Source organism: Crinia signifera, chromosome 12 (assembly GCF_055691185.1).
Source record: "Crinia signifera chromosome 12, ASM5569118v1, whole genome shotgun sequence".
In the NCBI taxonomy this organism is placed as follows: domain Eukaryota; kingdom Metazoa; phylum Chordata; class Amphibia; order Anura; family Myobatrachidae; genus Crinia; species Crinia signifera.
Window position 1 is genome coordinate 331,071 of NC_139228.1, and position 20,661 is coordinate 351,731.

Consider the following 20,661-nt stretch of genomic DNA (forward strand, 5'->3'; position numbering starts at 1 on the left):
CCCACGATCAACGTCAACCCGATGCGTGGCGAGCGCAGCGAGCCCGCGAGGGGCGGCGGTACGCGTCCTCCGACCTTTTCATACCCCCACTATCCACGTCGGCGTGAAGTTGAGAATAGAATATTGTGGCGAGCGCAGCGAGCCACCGAGCCAGAAGCGTGGCGAGCGGACACGGATACCTTCACAGGTAAACGCGTCCCTTCGCGGGCTTCACAGGTATCCGCGTCCCCTCGCGGCGCTCGCCACACTATTCTATTCTCAACTCCACGCCGACGTGGATAGTGGGGGTATGAAAAGGTCGTAGGACACGTACCGCCGCCCCTCGCGGGCTCGCTGCGATCGCCACGCTTCAGGCTCGCTGCGCTTGCCACACTATTCTATTCTCAACTCCACACCGACGTGGATAGTGGGGGTATGAAAAGGTCGTAGGACGCGTACCGCCGCCCCTCGCGGGCTCGCTGCGCTCGTCACGCTTTGGGTTCACGTTGATCGTGGGGTGGCGTTAACAATTGTGGGGGCCATTTCACACTTCAGGGTGCCTATTTGGCCTCTGTGGGCCATTTAACATTGTTTCCTATGGAAAAATCGGGTCAATTGAGGCATTGAACAGGAAAATCGGGTCAATTGAGAAATTTAACATTGTTCCCTATGGGAAATCGCGGGCATCGCGTCGGTCGCATCGCACCCGATTTTTTAGTGCATTCAAGGCCGCGATGGGCGCCGTTCTAAGTAAAGAGTACCGTATTTTAATTTATATAACAAATGTGAGCGACGCTGGAATTTTTTGTGGATATTTTGAACATCTCACAAAGATGTTGGCACTTGAAGGGTTAATACTCCTGCACCCCTTCCCTTTTTCTGCACCCTCCTCTTATTGTACTGTGCAGTTCTTGCTTATATATGTCATTTACAAAATGTCTGAAATTTCCTCCACTTAGTGTATCACCACCAGGGGGCGACTTCTCAGACCCAGTAACATCAGCCACTCTGGGCATTGTGCAGGTAAGGCCTAGCCTGATGTACCCCACGTGGGCACTGTGTGGGTAGCAATTACTACTGGGTTGTACCCTCTACATAATACAAAGCTTAGACTGTAGTCATGTCTATTAGTGCTAGCATGGTTCTGTAACCTATGGAAATGCCATCTGTACCTTCATGCATTATTCCCATGGATTTATACGGCGATGCCCACTGGCTGCGGCACTGATCTGCTGTTACACATATTACAATGTAATGGTCAGCATATTATAGTAACATAGTCAGATGAACCAGGGCTGGCCTGGTATCCGCACCTTCCTCCAGCTTTTCATCTCCCCCGTTTCCCCTTATAATGGACTGATGGCTTTTGCTGCAGACCGTTCATGATGCTTTCCATGGCTATCCCTTCATGTTAGGAATAATGAAAGTTATTAGGGCCAGCCAGATGTATCCAGCTTCAAAAGTGATAATAGGGGGGCGTGGCCTGGCTGGAGAAGAGAGACGACGTGTCCGCCATGAGCTCCTGCCCCAACATCTCTCTAGAAGCCGGGTCTGACCACTCAATCCCTTCCCTGAACCTCTCCCTTCCCTCCTCGAGTGCAGGCCATCGAGGGGGAACTAGGCGGGTAGTAGCTGCGGAGCCGGGGAGTGTTTTTATACACTCTCGCAGGTTGCGGCCTACCTGCCCTTCAAAAGCCGGAGACTCAATTACTGGAGCCGCCCGCCTGAACCTACGCCGTCGGAGACGGAGCCCGAATCGGCGGCAGCACGAGCGGGAGACCGGACGGCCACACACCATCCAGGCGCGGTAAGACACTGCCGCCCGACAAGCCTGTGTCACCCGGCAAGTGCCGCCCGGGAGACACCTGCGGAAGGCGGCCGCCATCTTGGCAGGGATCGCGGCTACACGCCAGCCTGCGGGCTGAGACGCCGGGTCCCCCTCTCCCCCCCTATCAGCACTCACCCCATTGTGTGGTGTGAAGGAAGTAACACACCAGCGCCCCCAATAACACAGCATTGCCTGCAACGTACCATAAATAGGAAGCTGTGATCTTAATCGCAGCAACCATAAGGAACAGCAGGTCAAAGTATACTGCCCAGTGCACCCCCCAGCTATTCCATAAGAGGGGCTGAACTTCTCACCTATAGCTGCCTAGCTACATATCCCCGCTGTCTGCAGCCCATAGCCCCCTTCCCCAGCTACATAGGTCTGGGGGGGGCCCTGAGGACCACTCTGCAGGGGCCTGATGTATGCCCTGGGACACTAGGGGAGAGCTCAAAATACCAAGCAATCCCATCCACCCAGATGTGACCCAGCCACACTCTGACATGTAATGCCCTGACCGGGCCTCGCTGAGGGGACTATGTGCTAAGCTGCCTACTCCATACTGCATCGCCCGAGACACACCACCAATGAACACTCCACATTCACAATCACATGACTAAACGCCGCCGCTCTAGATCACTGGTGACCACCTCTGCTAAATCATCTCATGTGGCCATATTCCGCTCCCTGTTTGGCACCCCTGCATCTGAATCGGCCTCCTCCGCCCCGTCATCTCCCTCCCAACTTGCTGATACCATAGAAGACTCCATGGTGGCGAACTCTCCTTCTCAAAAGTCAAAAGCCGCTGGAGGGGCCCCAGATATGACGGCCATCCTTGCCAAATTGCAATCGTTGCCGACACGCCAGGAGATGCAGCAAGACCTACTGACCACGGAAAAGAGGCTAGAAGAATCCATGCAAACCCACATCTCCACTATTAAATCCGATGTCAAACAGATTGCTAACAGAGTGGTCATGCTAGAAGAACAAAGTGAAGAGGCGGACTCGAAATTCTCCAAACTCCGTGATCTTGTCTCACGCCAATCCCGCTCGCTAATAGAAATGAGCCACAGGCTTGATGATATGGACAATCGGGGGAGAAGGAACAATCTGAGAGTAAGGAGCCTCCCTGAAGATGTTGCACCCCAATCCATAGAACCTGCTCTCACCAAGGTGTTCAATGGTCTTCTAGGATCCGATCCGAACTACCAGATATTATTTGATAGAGCGCACCAGGCCTTATGACCCAAAGGGACCCCGACAGAAAAACCACATGACGTGATCTGCAGGTTACATTACTTTCAAGAAAAAGAGGAGATTCTTAGAGTGGCTAGGCGCAATCCGGATGTGGACTTCAAGGGTCACAAGCTCCAAATCTTCCAGGACCTATCATGGTCCACCTTACAACAAAGACGCCTGCTCCGGCCTCTCACAGACGAACTTAAAAAACGTGAGATCAAATTCCGCTGGGGCTTTCCACTACGTATCCAGGTGAATCTCAAAGGATCGCTACTAACCCTCCATGACCCAGCAGACGTTGAAGACTTATGCAGCGCATTGGGAATACCTCCCCCAACCCTACCCAACTGGCTGGACCCTTCTGAACTTTCCGTTCCACCCCTGCCCCGCAGGGAACGATGGCAGACTGTTCAAGGGTCCAACAAGAGGCAACGGGCAACCGCCTCTGGTGGCCCAACCTCTGGAAGGGAGGGCCAACATCTACACCAACAGCCGAAGCGACCAGTTACCGCTACTCCTGACACGTGAATATTAGATATTTTTCTTCTCTGTTACAGTAGCCATGTGTAATACACTGTTTCACTACGTTAGACAGAGGTCGCTTCTCTTAAGACGACCTCAGTTAAAGTTAAAATGAAATCTTCCTGGAATATGTTTGTTAGAAAGGTACCACTATATAGTGCTCGAACTCTTAATGTCTCGGGCGGGTGCATGTTAGCACCACTCTACTACTGCCTATTTATATGTTTGAAGGGTGGCTTACTCTAGTTCCCCTCTACCCCCCTGCTCTGCTGTAAATTTGTAGGCTATGGGCCTTCTCAGGTTCCCCGGGTCTATAGACGCAGAGACTATCTGTTTCATTATACCCCCTCCCCTCATGTGTTCACCCGGCTCTCTCCCCCCCCCCCCCACCTGTACCTACCCAGCAGGATGCGGTACTATAAGATGTTACTGAAAATACTATTAATGAATGGCTAATCTAAAAGTGATCTCCCTTAACGTGAAAGGCCTTAATATACCAGAGAAGAGATCTAAAATTCTTCACATGATGCACACAGACAGGGCAGATGTAGTCTTCCTACAGGAGACCCATTTTAGAAAGGGCGCATCTCCGAGATTGTCCTCCAAACATTTTCCAGTGGGTTATTTCAACAACTTCTCTGAGACCAAATCCTAGGGCGTAGCAATTCTATTTGCTAAAAATGTACGTTTATCTGCGGTAGTAGAGATTCCGATAGGCGACGGTAGAGGTTTGATGGTTAAGGCGACTATTGCTCATCAGACTTTTACATTTGTTAACTTATACCTTCCCAACAAGGGCCAAATACGCTTCCTCAGAGAAGCTTTGGAACAGATAGAAGATGGCCTGGAGGGGGTATTAGTGGTGGGAGGCGACTTTAATTGGGTCTTGGAACCAGAAGTGGACACCACAGGCGCACCTAATAGAGCCTCACTAAGGGACACTAGAAGATTCAAAGCCCTGTTACATGATTTCCAGCTGATAGATACTTGGCGCTTAGCCCACCCCACAGACAGGGACTACACTTTTTATTCACACCCGCACAACTCATACTCCCGTATAGACTATCTTTGCATAGACCATAAATCCCTTGACCTCGTAGTCGAGGCCTCAATAGGACAGATAGCGAGCTCAGATCATGCCCCTGTGGTTCTTTGCCTGTCCCTTGGCCACTCACCCATTCACCAATGGAGATGGCGCTTCAACGAACAGTTCTTGAGGGATGATGCTTGTCGGACCCAGATAGCAGAAACCATTGATGATTACATAGCCCACAATAACATAGATGATATGTCACCGGTATCTTTATGGGAAGCACACAAGTGCGTAATTTGGAGCAAATGCATCCAACTAGGTTCCCGTCTGAAAAAGAAAAAGACAGAATGCAGGGAGGCATTACTTGACAAAATTAAGAACTTAGAATTGATACACAAATCCTCCCTGACTCCTGAAATCTTAGTGGAACTACAGGAAGCAAGGTCTGCTTTAAATAGCCTACTCAACGAAGGCATCCGCAGAGCGTTACGCTGCTGCCGCCATAAATATCATAGATGGGGAAATAAGCCTGGTAAGCTACTTGCCAGAGCCCTTAGGGCCCAAAGATCCCAGACCTATATCAAGGAGATGAAGGACCCGGCCGGGTCCCCTCCTCCCAATCCCTGGGTGCCCACATAACAGTCCTCCCAAAAGATGGCAAAGACCCAGCCTTACCATCCAGCTACCGACCCATATCACTGTTAAATGTAGACGTCAAACTATATGCAAAACTATTATCCAATCGTCTGGCCCCCTTGATGCCAAAGGTGATCCACCCAGACCAGGTGGGCTTTGTCCGTGGGAGAGAGGCAAGGGACAACACTATCAGAGTTATCAACCTGATTGCACACGCCCAGTTAACCAAGACCCCTACTATGCTCCTCTCCACGGACGCAGAAAAAGCGTTCGACCGAGTAGACTGGGTATTTATGGAGGCGATCCTACGACGCATAGGCGACATGTTTTTACAAAAGATTCTAGCACTATACCGATCCCCTTCCGCCCAGGTGAGAGTCAATGGCCTGCTGTCTAGTCCGATAACCATATCAAATGGCACCAGACAGGGATGTCCGCTGTCCCCTTTAATATTCGTACTCTGTATGGAAGCTCTGGCTAGAGCCATTAGGTCGAACCCTGACATCGATGGGCTGACAGTGGGCAATACTAATCATAGACTAGCATTGTTCGCTGATGATCTCCTAGCGGTGATCACAAACCCCACAGTATCCCTACCCAACCTTATGAAAGAATTTTCGCGCTTTGGCTCACTTTCAAACTTCAAGATAAATTATACAAAGTCCATGGCTTTGAATGTCTCTCTCCCCGCCAACCTAGCCTCCTCACTAAGACCCACGTTCCCCTTCTCATGGCGCCCGACACATATTAAGTATTTAGGCATCTCCATCCCCTCCTCATTGCAAACAACCGTAACTCTTAACCATATCCCTTGACTGCAGAACTTGCGGAGAGAAATGGTGCAGTGGTCGACACAGAAGTTCTCCTGGCTAGGCCGAATAAATATTGTTAAAATGAACATATTACCCAGGCTCTTATATTTATTCCAGACAGTCCCCTTAAAACTCCCTCCACAGTTCCTAGTGGAAGCCCAAAGAGCGATTAGCAGCTTCATATGGGGGGGCAAGAAACCTAGATTTAAAGATATCAGGGAGTCCAACAACTTCCTATGATATCGGCATACCACCAAGCCACGGCCCTTCACAGAACTCTAGACTGGACACGGGCGGAGACATCCGGGAAACAATGGGTTGACCTGGAAGGTCGCTCTTTGGGCCTATGCCTACAAACCGCCCCATGGCTTCCGAGCGTTGTGCGTTCCTCACATCTAACGGTTGGACCCACACTGACATGTGGAGAGCCATGAGATGTAAACTAGGTCTCTCCTCGAAGATTCCCTATTACTCCCCTTTCTTAATAACCCAGAATTCACACCAGGAAGAGCTTGGGTTATGGCCGCTAGATGGCGAACGGCCGGACTGACCAGAATAGCGAACTTAGTGTCAATGGGACATATCACACCCTTCAGTGACCTTAGATCAGCTAACAAATTACCTGCATCAGACCACTGGTTTTATCTGCAGATAAGACACTTTGCCAACTCGAAAAGGACCCCCCGCCCAGCTAGCAAAGGAACCTACGCCATTTGAAGTACTGTGCTCCCACCCCTCGGAACCCGTTCATGTTACTTCAGCTATCTATAAGATTGTCCTTCACAGTCATACCAGTGAAGCTCCCTCATTTTATGCGGCATGGGACTCCGACCTCTCCCCCCGGGGGATAAAAATAAATTGGTCTAAACACTGCGAGACCATGGCACGCTGCTCCATGAGTTTGGAGGTTATGGAAACGCAGTACAAGCTATTCACCAGGTGGTACCACTGTCCGCCTCTACTACATAAGATCTTCCCTTCAGTCTCCCCCCTTTGTTGGCGCTGCAATAGCGACAGGGGTACACTGGTATACATATGGTGGGATTGCCCTCGGATCACGGTCTTTTGGAATAAGGTCATCCAGCTTTCCTCGGAAATACTAGGGTTCCCGGCTCCCGACAACATTGACTTCTGGTTGCTCTCCCACATCACCATCCCTATAGCAAAATACAAACAATCCCTACTTAAACATCTTAACAATGCAGCGAGAGCAATAGTGCCAGTTCATTGGAGGTCAGCAGACCCTCCGGGGATTTGGGAATGGTTTCAGAGGATAGAATTCTATAGGGCCATGGAAGACATATATTATTCAGCACTGGAAAAATATTCCGACTATCAAGCCACCTGGTTAACCTGGATTAATTTTAAATCCTCAGACACATATAGAAGCTATGTACCCCGTGACCCAGCAACGCCCTAGCAGCGTGCATTACCCGGCCGCACAGTCCAAAGTAGCTGAAAACTCCAGACATAATTAACTCATTTGCTTACTTGTAAGACTATATCCCTTCCTGCGTCCCCCCCCCTCCCTAGTCTTCCTTTTCTTCCTACCCCTCACCCCCATGTCACTTATGTACCAACATTCTTGATGATACAACACAAATTTTTTATTAGACAGAAGAATTCAGGGAAGTTGTTTTTCTTTTCCATTGCCAATTTTATTGTTTGTTAAAGATGCATTACATCACTCTTATATTCTGTTATACTGTTGAATTTATGAAACTACTCCTTGCTACCTGTGTGTTTCAATATGTCAAAATGACGTGTACTGTCTTTAAAGAATATATGAAAAAAAGTGATAAAATAGAGTGATAAACAACCAGCCAATCAGCTCCTACCTGTCATTTTTCAAACCCAGCCTGTGACATGGCAAGTAGGAGCTGATTGGTTGGCTGTTCATCACTCTCCATTTGAGCACTTTTTGAAGCTGGATACATCTGGCCGTGAATGAGCTGGAGACAATCGTGGCGAATGTGTAAAGTTGTAAATCTCCATTGATAGGTATTCTGGGGCCTGGACAAGAAGCTGGCACAGAGGAAGCACTTCCCCTCGGTGAACTGGCTGATCAGCTACAGCAAGTACATGAGAGCCTTGGATGAGTACTACGAGAGGCACTTTGCTGAATTGGTGCCACTCAGAACCAAAGCCAAAGAAATTCTGCAAGAAGAGGAGGATTTGGCAGAAATTGTCCAACTGGTGGGAAAGGTGAGTAGAATATGATGAGGGTGAACTCATACAATAGACAAACCAAGGTAGGGTGGCAAGGTTTATTGGGCACCTAAAGCATAGTGTCACATCAATCTGGGGGATTGAGAAGTGCACAGAGGATGAGAAAAAATATATATGGGTGTCAGAAGAGGTGTGATGCCAAGGGTGAGAAGAGAGAAGCTGCCAAGGGTAAGAAGAGAAGCTGCGAGGGGTGAGAAGAGAGAAGCTGCGAGGGGTGAGAAGAGAGAAGCTGCGAGGGGTGAGAAGAGAGAAGCTGCGAGGGGTGAGAAGAGAGAAGCTGCGAGGGGTGAGAAGAGAGAAGCTGCCAAGGGTAAGAAGAGAAGCTGCGAGGGGTGAGAAAAGAGGAGCTGCGAGGGGTGAGAAGAGAGGAGCTGCGAGGGGTGAGAAGAGAGAAGCTGCGAGGGGTGAGAAGAGAGAAGCTGCGAGGGGTGAGAAAAGAGGAGCTGCGAGGGGTGAGAAGAGAGGAGCTGCGAGGGGTGAGAAGAGAGAAGCTGCGAGGGATGAGAAGAGAGAAGCTGCGAGGGGCGAGAAGAGAGGAGCTGTGAGGGGTGAGAAGAGAGAAGCTGCCAAGGGTAAGAAGAGAAGCTGCGAGGGGTGAGAAAAGAGGAGCTGCGAGGGGTGAGAAGAGAGGAGCTGCGAGGGGTGAGAAGAGAGAAGCTGCGAGGGGTGAGAAGAGAGAAGCTGCGAGGGGTGAGAAAAGAGGAGCTGCGAGGGGTGAGAAGAGAGGAGCTGCGAGGGGTGAGAAGAGAGAAGCTGCGAGGGATGAGAAGAGAGAAGCTGCGAGGGGCGAGAAGAGAGGAGCTGTGAGGGGTGAGAAGAGAGGAGCTGCGAGGGGTGAGAAGAGGTGCGATGCCAGGGGTGAGAAGAGAGGAGCTGCAAGGGGTGAGAAGAGAGAAGCTGCGAGGGGTGAGAAGAGAGAAGCTGCGAGGGGTGAGAAGAGAGAAGCTGCGAGGGATGAGAAGAGAGAAGCTGCGAGGGGTGAGAAGAGAGGAGCTGTGAGGGGTGAGAAGAGAGGAGCTGCGAGGGTTGAGAAGAGGTGCGATGCCAGGGGTGAGAAGAGAGGAGCTGAGAGGGGTGAGAAGAGGTGTGATGCCAGGGGTAAGAAGAGAGGATCTGCGAGGGGTGAGAAGAGAGGAGCTGCGAGGGGTGAGAAGAGAGAAGCTGCGAGGGGTGAGAAGAGAGGAGCTAGAAGGGGTGAGAAGAGAGGAGCTGCGAGGGGTGAGAAGAGAGGAGCTGCGAGGGGTGAGAAGAGAGGAGCTGCGAGGGGTGAGAAGAGAGGAGCTGCGAGGGGTGAGAAGAGAGGATCTGCGAGGGGTGAGAAGAGAGGATCTGCGAGGGGTGAGAAGAGAGGATCTGCGAGGGGTGAGAAGAGAGGATCTGCGAGGGGTGAGAAGAGAGGAGCTGAGAGGGGTGAGAAGAGAGGAGCTGAGAGGGGTGAGAAGAGGTGTGATGCCAGGGGTAAGAAGAGAGGATCTGCGAGGGGTGAGAAGAGAGGAGCTGCGAGGGGTGAGAAGAGAGGATCTGCGAGGGGTGAAAAGAGAGGATCTGCAAGGGGTGGGAAGAGAGGAGTTGTGAGGGGTGAGAAGAGGTGCGATGCCAGGGGTAGGAAGTGAGGAGCTGCGAGTGGAGAGAAGAAAGGAGCCGCCAAGGGTGGGAAGAGAGGAGCTGCCAAGGGTGAGAAGAGAGGAGCTGCGGTGTGGTGAGAAGAGGTGGGCTGCGGTGGGGTGAGAAGAGGTGGTCTGTGATGGGGTGAGAAGAGGTGGGCTGCGAGGGGTGAGAAGAGGTGGGCTGCGAGGAGGGGGAAGAGGTGGGCTACGAGGGGTGAGAAGAGGTGGGCTGCGATGGGGTGAGAGTTGGAGCTGCGAGGGGTGAGAAGAGGCACCTTGAGGTTGCGTAGAAGTGGATAAGTTATGATTCAGGTGGGCTGAGAAGAGACTGAGTGGGCAAAGCAGGAGGGTCAGAGGGTAAGAAGAGGTATTTTAGAGGGTTGGGAAAAGCAAGATAGTGGGTAGTGAGTATTGTGCATGGGAGTAGGAAGATTTGGGGATGGAAGGGAAATATATGGTTATGTGGAGAAGAGGCTCTTCATGGAAGTGAGTAAAGGAGGATCAGTGGGGTGAAAAGAGGCAGATGAGGGGTGGTAATATAAATATAGGAGGTGAAAACAGGTGGATGAGAGGAAGATGATTGGGATGGAAAGAGAAAGATAAGGGGTGAGAAGAGGTGGGTCAGATGAGGAATATAATGATTGGGGGGTGGGAATAACACTATACAGTATGGGTGCATAGAGAGAGTGAGAAGATATGGATAAGGGGTAAGAACCAGTGGATCAGAGTGACAAGAGGAGGAAGATTGGGAATTGAAAGAGAAAGATAGGGGATGAGAAGAGGGGGAACAGGGATGGGAAGAGGCAGATAGAGGGTAGTTTGGGGTGAGAACAGGTGGATCAAACAGGTGATAACAGACTGATAGTGGAGATGGTAGAAGAAGATAGAGGGTAAATCAGAGGGGTGGCAAAAGGCTGCTCATGGGGGCCAGGAGGAATGGGAGAGGAGTAGAGATTATACGTGTAACTTTCTGGAGCTTGCTCCTGCTACAGTATATCATCTGTCCTATTGTATCCATTTACCCCCATCTATCCTATTCTACCCATGTACCCCCATCTATCCTATTCTACCCATGTACCCCCATCCATTCTACCCATGTACCCCCATCCATTCTACCCATGTACCCCCATCCATTCTACCCATGTTCCCCCATCCATTCTACCCATGTACCCCTATCCATTCTACCCATGTACCCCCATCCATCTATCCTATACTACTCATTTACCACCGTCTAGCCCATCTACCCATATACCCCCATCTATCCTATTGTATCCATTTACCCCCATCTACCCATGTACCACCATCTATCCTATTGTATTCATTTACCCCCATCTACCCATGTACCACCATCTATCCTATTGTACCCATTTACCCCCATCTATCCTATTGTATCCATTTACCGCCATCTATCCCATTCTACCCATCTATCCTATTGTACCCATTTACCCCCATCTATCCTATTGTATCCATTTACCCCCATCTACCCATGTACCCCCCATCTATCCTATTGTATTCATTTACCCCCATCTATCCCATTCTACCCATTTACCCCCATCTATCCTATTGTACCCATTTACCCTCATCTATCCTATTGTATCCATTTACCCCCATCTACCCATGTACCACCATCTATCCTATTGTATCCATTTACCCCCATCTACCCATGTACCACCATCTATCCTATTGTTTCCATTTACCGTCACCTATCCCATTCTACCCATTTACCCCCATCTATCCTATTGTATCCATTTACCCCCATCTACCCATGTACCACCATCTATCCTATTGTATTCATTTACCCCCATCTACCCATGTACCACCATTTATCCTATTGTTTCCATTTACCGTCACCTATCCCATTCTACCCATTTACCCCCATCTATCCTATTGTATCCATTTACCCCCATCTATCCTATTGTATCCATTTACCCCATCTATCCATTCTACCCATTTACCCCCATTTATCCTACTGTAGCCATTTACCGCCATCTATCCCATTCTACCCATTTACCCCCATCTATCCTATTGTATCCATTTACCCCCATCTACCCATGTCCCCCCATCTATCCTATTGTATTCATTTACCCCCATCTATCCCATTCTACCCATTTACCCCCATCTATCCTATTGTACCCATTTACCCCCATCTATCCTATTGTACCCATTTACCCCCATCTATCCTATTGTTTCCATTTACCGTCACCTATCCCATTCTACCCATTTACCCCCATCTATACTATTGTATCCATTTACCCCATCTATCCATTCTACCCATTTACCCCCACTTATCCTACTGTAGCCATTTACCGCCATCTATCCCATTCTACCCATTTACCCCCATCCATTCTACCCATGTACCTCCATCTATCCTATTCTACCCATTTACCCCCATCTGTCACATTTTACCTATGTACCCCCATCCATTCTATCCTATACTACCCATTTACCACCATCTAGCCCATTTACCCCAATTTAACCCAATCTATCTCATTCTATCCATTTACCCCCATCTATTCCATTCTAGCCATATACCCCCATCTATCATATTGTATCCATTTACCCCATCTATCCCATTCTACCCATTTACCCCATCTATCCCATTCTACCCATTTACCCCATCTATCCCATTCTACCCATTTACCCCATCTATCCCATTCTACCCATGTCCCACCATCTATCCCATTCTACCCATTTACCCCCATCTATCCTATTGTATCCATTTACCCCCATCTATCCTATTGTATCCATTTACCCCCATCTATCCTATTGTATCCATTTACCCCCATCTATCCTATTCTACCTATTTACCCCATCTATCCTATTCTACCCATTTACCCCCATGTATCCTATTCTACTTATTTACCCCCATCTATCCCATTCTACCCGTTTACCCCCATGTATCCTATGCTACCTATTTACCCCCATCTATCCCATTCTACCCATTTACCCCCATGTATCCTATTCTACCTATTTACCTCCATCTATCCCATTTTACCCATTTACCCCCATGTATCCTAGTCTACCTATTTACCCCCATCTATCCCATTCTACCCATTTACCCCTATCTATCCCATTCTACCTATTTACCCCCATCTATCCCATTCTACCCATTTACCCCCATCTATCCTATTTTACCCATTTACCCCATCTATCCTATTTTACCCATTTACCCCATCTATCCTATTCTACCCATTTACCCCCATCTATCATATTGTACCCATTTACCCCCATCTATCCTATTCTTCCCATCTACCCCATCCATCTCATTCTACCCATTTACCCCCATCTATCTCATTCTACCCATTTACCCCCATCTATTCCATTCTAACCCCATCTATCCGATTCTACTCATTTACCCCCATCTATCCCATTCTACCCATGTACCCCCATCCATTCTACCCATTTACCACCATCTAGCCCATTTACCCCAATTTACCCCCATCTATTTCATTCTACCCATTTACCACATCTATCTCATTCTACCCATTTACCCATCTATTCCATTCTAACCCCATATATCCCATTCTACCCATTTACCCCCATCTATCCCATTCTACCCATTTACCCCCATCTATCCTATTTTACCCATTTACCCCATCTATCCCATTCTACCCATTTACCCCCATCTATCCTATTGTACCCATTTACCCCCATCTATCCTATTGTACCCATTTACCCCCATCTATCCAATTGTTTCCATTTACCGTCACCTATCCCATTCTACCCATTTACCCCCATCTATACTATTGTATCCATTTACCCCATCTATCCATTCTACCCATTTACCCCCATTTATCCTACTGTAGCCATTTACCGCCATCTATCCCATTCTACCCATTTACCCCCATCCATTCTACCCATGTACCTCCATCTATCCTATTCTACCCATTTACCCCCATCTGTCACATTTTACCCATGTACCCCCATCCATTCTATCCTATACTACCCATTTACCACCATCTAGCCAATTTACCCCAATTTAACCCAATCTATCTCATTCTATCCATTTACCCCCATCTATTCCATTCTAGCCATATACCCCCATCTATCATATTGTATCCATTTACCCCATCTATCCCATTCTACCCATTTACCCCATCTATCCCATTCTACCCATTTACCCCATCTATCCCATTCTACCCATTTACCCCATCTATCCCATTCTACCCATGTCCCCCCATCTATCCCATTCTACCCATTTACCCCCATCTATCCTATTGTATCCATTTACCCCCATCTATCCTATTGTATCCATTTACCCCCATCTATCCTATTGTATCCATTTACCCCCATCTATCCTATTCTACCTATTTACCCCATCTATCCTATTCTACCCATTTACCCCCATGTATCCTATTCTACTTATTTACCCCCATCTATCCCATTCTACCCATTTACCCCCATGTATCCTATTCTACCTATTTACCCCCATCTATCCCATTCGACCCATTTACCCCCATCTATCCCATTCTACCCATTTACCCCCATGTATCCTATTCTACCTATTTACCTCCATCTATCCCATTTTACCCATTTACCCCCATGTATCCTAGTCTACCTATTTACCCCCATCTATCCCATTCTACCCATTTACCCCTATCTATCCCATTCTACCTATTTACCCCCATCTATCCCATTCTACCCATTTACCCCCATCTATCCTATTTTACCCATTTACCCCATCTATCCTATTTTACCCATTTACCCCATCTATCCTATTCTACCCATTTACCCCCATCTATCATATTGTACCCATTTACCCCCATCTATCCTATTCTTCCCATCTACCCCATCCATCTCATTCTACCCATTTACCCCCATCTATCTCATTCTACCCATTTACCCCCATCTATTCCATTCTAACCCCATCTATCCGATTCTACTCATTTACCCCTATCTATCCCATTCTACCCATGTACCCCCATCCATTCTACCCATTTACCACCATCTAGCCCATTTACCCCAATTTACCCCCATCTATTTCATTCTACCCATTTACCACATCTATCTCATTCTACCCATTTACCCATCTATTCCATTCTAACCCCATATATCCCATTCTACCCATTTACCCCCATCTATCCCATTCTACCCATGTACAGAAGGAGCCCTTCTCATTCAGGTTGGGGCTGGCGATCAAATCGGCAGCCGCCAGCCTCGGCAGGCCAGCAGCCGGAAAGGGGCACTCTCATGCCCAATTCCAATGGAGAACCCCGTCGGTCCCTGCTAGTCCCTGTTGGTCGTCTCTGCCATTTACCCCCATCTATCCGATTCTACCCCATGTACCCCCATCTATCCCATTCTACCCATTTCCCCCTATTTAGCCCCATCTATCCCATTCTACCCCCACATCTATCCTATCAATTTACCACCATCTATCCTATTCTATCCATTTACCCCCATCTGTCCCATTCTACCCATTTACCTCATCTATTCCATTTACCCCAATTTACCCTCATCTATCCCATTCTACCCATTAACCCCTATTTACCCCATCTATTATTTTTTTTCCATTTACCCCTATTTATCCCATCTATCCCATTCTATCAATGTACCCCTATCTATGCCATTCTACCCATTTTCCTCTATCTATCCCATTCTAACCCATTTACCTCCATCTATCCCATTCTAACCCATTTTACCCACTTCTATCCCATTTTACCCATTTACCCCATCTATCCCATTCTACCCATTTATCCCATTCTACCCATTTACCCCCATCTATCCCTTTCTATCCACTTATCCCCATCTATCCCATTCTACCCATTTACCCCCCATGTATCCCATGTTACCCCAATCTATACCATTCTACCCAATTACCCTACCCCATATTTAGAGAGGGAAAGAGACGTGGTAAAGAACACGAAGACACTTAAAGGAACTTTTTTAAAGCAAAAATTATATTGTGCGAAACCAACGTTTCGGGTGTGCCCCTTTGTCAAGGTGCAAAAGGTGAATCATTTGCTCCTTGACAAAGGGGCACACAGGCCCCGAAACGTTGGTTTTGCACAATATAATTTTTGCTTTAACCCCTTCCTGACAGAGCCAGTTTTTGCGTTCCTGACAGAGCCCTTTTTTTCAAATCTGACATGTCTCACTTAAGTGGGGATAACTTTTTTTTGCTTTTACTTATCCCAGTGATTTTGAGATTGTTTTTTCGTGACACATTGTACTTCAAATTAGTGGTAAATTTGGGTCGATACAGTCTGTGTTTTTTTGTGAAAAATACCAAAATATCGTGAAAAAATGGAAAATTTAGCGATTTGCAAAATGTTAAATTTTCTGCTTGTGAGACAAATAATCTTACCACTCAAAATAGTGAATAACTAACATAGACCATATGTCTACTTTATGTTGACATCATTATTTCAACTTCCTTTTAATTTTTTGGGACACTAGGAGGCTTACAATATGAATAGCAAATTCTCAAATTTTCAAGAAAATTTCAAACACTGATTTTTTTAGGGACCAGTTCAGTTCTGATGTGACTTTGAGGGACTTGTATGTGAGACACCCCCATAAATGATGCCATTTCAAAAACTGCACCCCTCACAGTATTCAAAACAGCATTTTGGAAGTTTGTTAACCCTTTAGGTGTTTCACAGGAATTAAAACAAAGTGTAGGTGAAATTTCAAAATTTCTTTTTTTTTGCAGATTTGCAATTTTAATACATTTTTCTAAGGAACACAGTACATTTTACTAGAGAAATGTGACTAAAAATTGATTCCCCCAATTCTTTTGTTTTCATAAATATCCTATATGTGGCCCTAGTGTGCACGGTGACCAAACCACAGGCTTCATAATAGAAGGAGCACCTACTTGATTTTGGAGCCTCCTTTTTATGAGATTATTTTTTAGGCACCATGTAGGTTTCAAGGCACCATAAGATGCTAAAAGTTAGGAACCCCCCCACAAGTGACCCCATTTTGCAAACTACACCCCTCAGGGAATTCATCTAGGGGTATAGTGTACATTTCAAACCCCCAGGGGTTTCACCAATTGTGGTACAACTGGGCAGTGAAAATGAAAAATTATTTTTTTTACACAAAAATGCAGTTCTGGCTCCAAATTTGTCATTTTCAGAAGGTATGAAGGAGACAAAGCACCCCAAAATCTGTGCCCCAATTTCTCCCGAGTACGGCAATGCCTCACATGTGACCAAAAAATACCAGTTGGGTGCATGGCAGGACTCAGAAGGGAAGGAGTGATTTTTGGATTTTGCAGCTCAGATTCTGGTGGAATTTTGGTGGGTGCTATGTCGCATTAGCAAGACCCCCCAAGCACCAATACAGTGGAACCCCCCCACAAGTCACCCCATTTTGCAAACTACACCCCTCAGGGAATTCATCTAGGGGTATAGTGTACATTTCAAACCCCCAGGGGTTTCACCAATTTTGATACAAGTGGGCAGTGAAAATGAAAAATTACATTTTTTTACACAAAAATGCAGTTCTGGCTCAAAATTTTTCATTTTCAGAAGGTATGAAGGAGAAAAAGCACCCCAAAATCTGTGCCCCAATTTCTCCCGAGTACGGCAATGCCTCACATGTGACCAAAAAATACCAGTTGGGTGCATGGCAGGACTCAGAAGGGAAGGAGTGATTTTTGGATTTTGCAGCACAGATTCTGGTGGAATGAATGGTGGGTGCTATGTTGCACCAATACAGTGGAACCCCCCCACAAGTCACCCCATTTTGCAAAGTACACCCCTCAGGGAATTCATCTAGGGGTATAGTGTACATTTCAAACCCCCAGGGGTTTCACCAATTTTGATACAAGTGGGCAGTGAAAATGAAAAATTACATTTTTTTACACAAAAATGCAGTTCTGGCTCAAAATTTTTCATTTTCAGAAGGTATGAAGGAGAAAAAGCACCCCAAAATATGTGCCCCAATTTCTCCCGAGTACGGAAATGCCTCACATGTGACCAAAAAATACCAGTTGGGTGCATGGCAGGACTCAGAAGGGAAGGAGTGATTTTTGGATTTTGCAGCTCAGATTCTGGTGGAATTTTGGTGGGTGCTATGTCGCATTAGCAAGACCCCCCAAGCACCAATACAGTGGAACCCCCCCACAAGTCACCCCATTTTGAAAACTACACCCCTCAGGGAATTCATCTAGGGGTATAGTGTACATTTCAAACCCCCAGGGGTTTCACCAATTTTGATACAAGTGGGCAGTGAAAATGAAAAATTACATTTTTTACACAAAAATGCAGTTCTGGCTCGAAATTTTTCATTTTCAGAAGGTATGAAGGAGAAAAAGCACCCCAAAATCTGTGCCCCAATTTCTCCCGAGTACGGCAATGCCTCACATGTGACCAAAAAATACCAGTTGGGTGCATGGCAGGACTCAGAACGGAAGGAGTGATTTAGGGATTTTGCAGCTCAGATTCTGGTGGAATTTTGGTGGGTGCTATGTCGCATTAGCAAGACCCCCCAAGCACCAATACAGTGGAACCCCCCCACAAGTCACCCCATTTTGAAAACTACACCCCTCAGGGAATTCATCTAGGGGTATAGTGTACATTTCAAACCCCCAGAGGTTTCACCAATTTTGATACAAGTGGGCAGTGAAAATGAAAAATTAAATTTTTTACACAAAAATGCAGTTCTGGCTCAAAATTTTTCATTTTCAGAAGGTATGAAGGAGAAAAAGCACCCCAAAATCTGTGCCCCAATTTCTCCCGAGTACGGCAATGCCTCACATGTGACCAAAAAATACCAGTTGGGTGCATGGCAGGACTCAGAACGGAAGGAGTGATTTTTGGATTTTGCAGCACAGATTTTGGTGGAATGAATGGTGGGTGCTATGTTGCACCAATACAGTGGAACCCCCCCACAAGTCACGCCATTTTGCAAAGTACACCCCTCAGGGAATTCATCTAGGGGTATAGTGTACATTTCAAACCCCCAGGGGTTTCACCAATTTTGATACAAGTGGGCAGTGAAAATGAAAAATTACATTTTTTTACACAAAAATGCAGTTCTGGCTCAAAATTTTTCATTTTCAGAAGGTATGAAGGAGACAAAGCACCCCAAAATCTGTGCCCCAATTTCTCCCGAGTACGGCAATGCCTCACATGTGACCAAAAAATACCAGTTGGGTGCATGGCAGGACTCAGAAGGGAAGGAGTGATTTTTGGATTTTGCAGCTCAGATTCTGGTGGAATTTTGGTGGGTGCTATGTTGCATTAGCAAGACCCCCCAAGCACCAATACAGTGGAACCCCCCCACAAGTGACCCCATTTTGCAAACTACACCCCTCAGGGAATTCATCTAGGGGTATAGTGTACATTTCAAACCCCCAGGGGTTTCACCAATTTTGATACAAGTGGGCAGTGAACATGAAAAATTACATTTTTTACACAAAAATGCAGTTCTGGCTCAAAATTTTTCATTTTCAGAAGGTATGAAGGAGAAATAGCACCCCAAAATCTGTGCCCCAATTTCTCCCGAGTACGGCAATGCCTCACATGTGACCAAAAAATACCAGTTGGGTGCATGGCAGGACTCAAAAGGGAAGGAGTGATTTTTGGATTTTGCAGCTCAGATTCTGGTGGAATTTTGGTGGGTGCTATGTCGCATTAGCAAGACCCCCCAAGCACCAATACAGTGGAACCCCCCCACAAGTGACCCCATTTTGCAAACTACACCCCTCAGGGAATTCATCTAGGGGTATAGTGTACATTTAAAACCCCCAGGGGTTTCACCAATTTTGATACAAGTGGGCAGTGAAAATGAAAAATTACATTTTTTACACAAAAATGCAGTTCTGGCTCAAAATTTTTCATTTTCAGAAGGTATGAAGGAGAAAAAGCACCCCAAAATCTGTGCCCCAATTTCTCCCGAGTACGGCAATGCCTCATATGTGACCAAAAAATACCAGTTGGGTGCATGGCAGGACTCAGAAGGGAAGGAGTGATTTTTGGATTTTGCAGCACAGATTCTGGTGGAATGAATGGTGGGTGCTATGTTGCACCAATACAGTGGAACCCCCCCACAAGTCACCCCATTTTGCAAACTACACCCCTCAGGGAATTCATCTAGGGGTATAGTGTACATTTCAAACCCCCAGGGGTTTCACCAATTTTGATACAAGTGGGCAGTGAAAATGAAAAATTACATTTTTTTACACAAAAATGCAGTTCTGGCTCAAAATTTTTCATTTTCAGAAGGAATGAAGGAGACAAAGCACCCCAAAATCTGTGCCCCAATTTCTCCCGAGTACGGCAATGCCTCATGTGTGACCAAAAAGTGGCAGGACTCAGAAGGGAAGGAGTGATATTTGGATTTTGCAGCACAAATTCTGGTGGAATGATGGTGGGTGCTATGTCGCATTAGCAAGACCCCCAAAGCACCAATACAGTGGAACCCCCCCACAAGTGACCCCATTTTGCAAACTACACCCCTCAGGGAATTCATCTAGGGGTATAGTGTACATTTCAAACCCCCAGGGGTTTCACCAATTTTGATAAAACTGGGCAGTGAACATGAAAAATTACATTTTTTTACACAAAAATGCAGTTCTGGCTCAAAATTTTTCATTTTCACAAGGAATGAAGGAGACAAAGCACCCCAAAATCTGTGCCCCAATTTCTCCCGAGTACGGCAATGCCTCACATGTGACCAAAAAATACCAGTTGGGTGCATGGCAGGACTCAGAAGGGAAGGAGTGATTTTTGGATTTTGCGGCTCAGATTCTGGTGGAATGAATGGTGGGTGCTATGTGGCATTAGCAAGACCCCCGAAGCACGGTGAAATTATGAACCTAATATT

General features: G+C 46.9%; 1 protein-coding gene across 6 annotated transcripts in view; it reads left to right on the forward strand.

The window, feature by feature from the left end:
- Window positions 1-20,661, forward strand: part of LOC146049953 (V-type proton ATPase catalytic subunit A-like) — a 269,656-nt gene that overhangs the window by 238,547 nt on the left and 10,448 nt on the right. For all 6 annotated transcript variants that reach the window (XM_083166658.1, XM_083166660.1, XM_083166655.1 and 3 more), the window contains 2 exons: window positions 939-1,002; window positions 8,048-8,251. In XM_083166658.1, coding sequence (XP_083022784.1) covers window positions 939-1,002; window positions 8,048-8,251 — 268 coding nt within the window. The remainder of the gene's footprint in view (window positions 1-938; window positions 1,003-8,047; window positions 8,252-20,661) is intronic.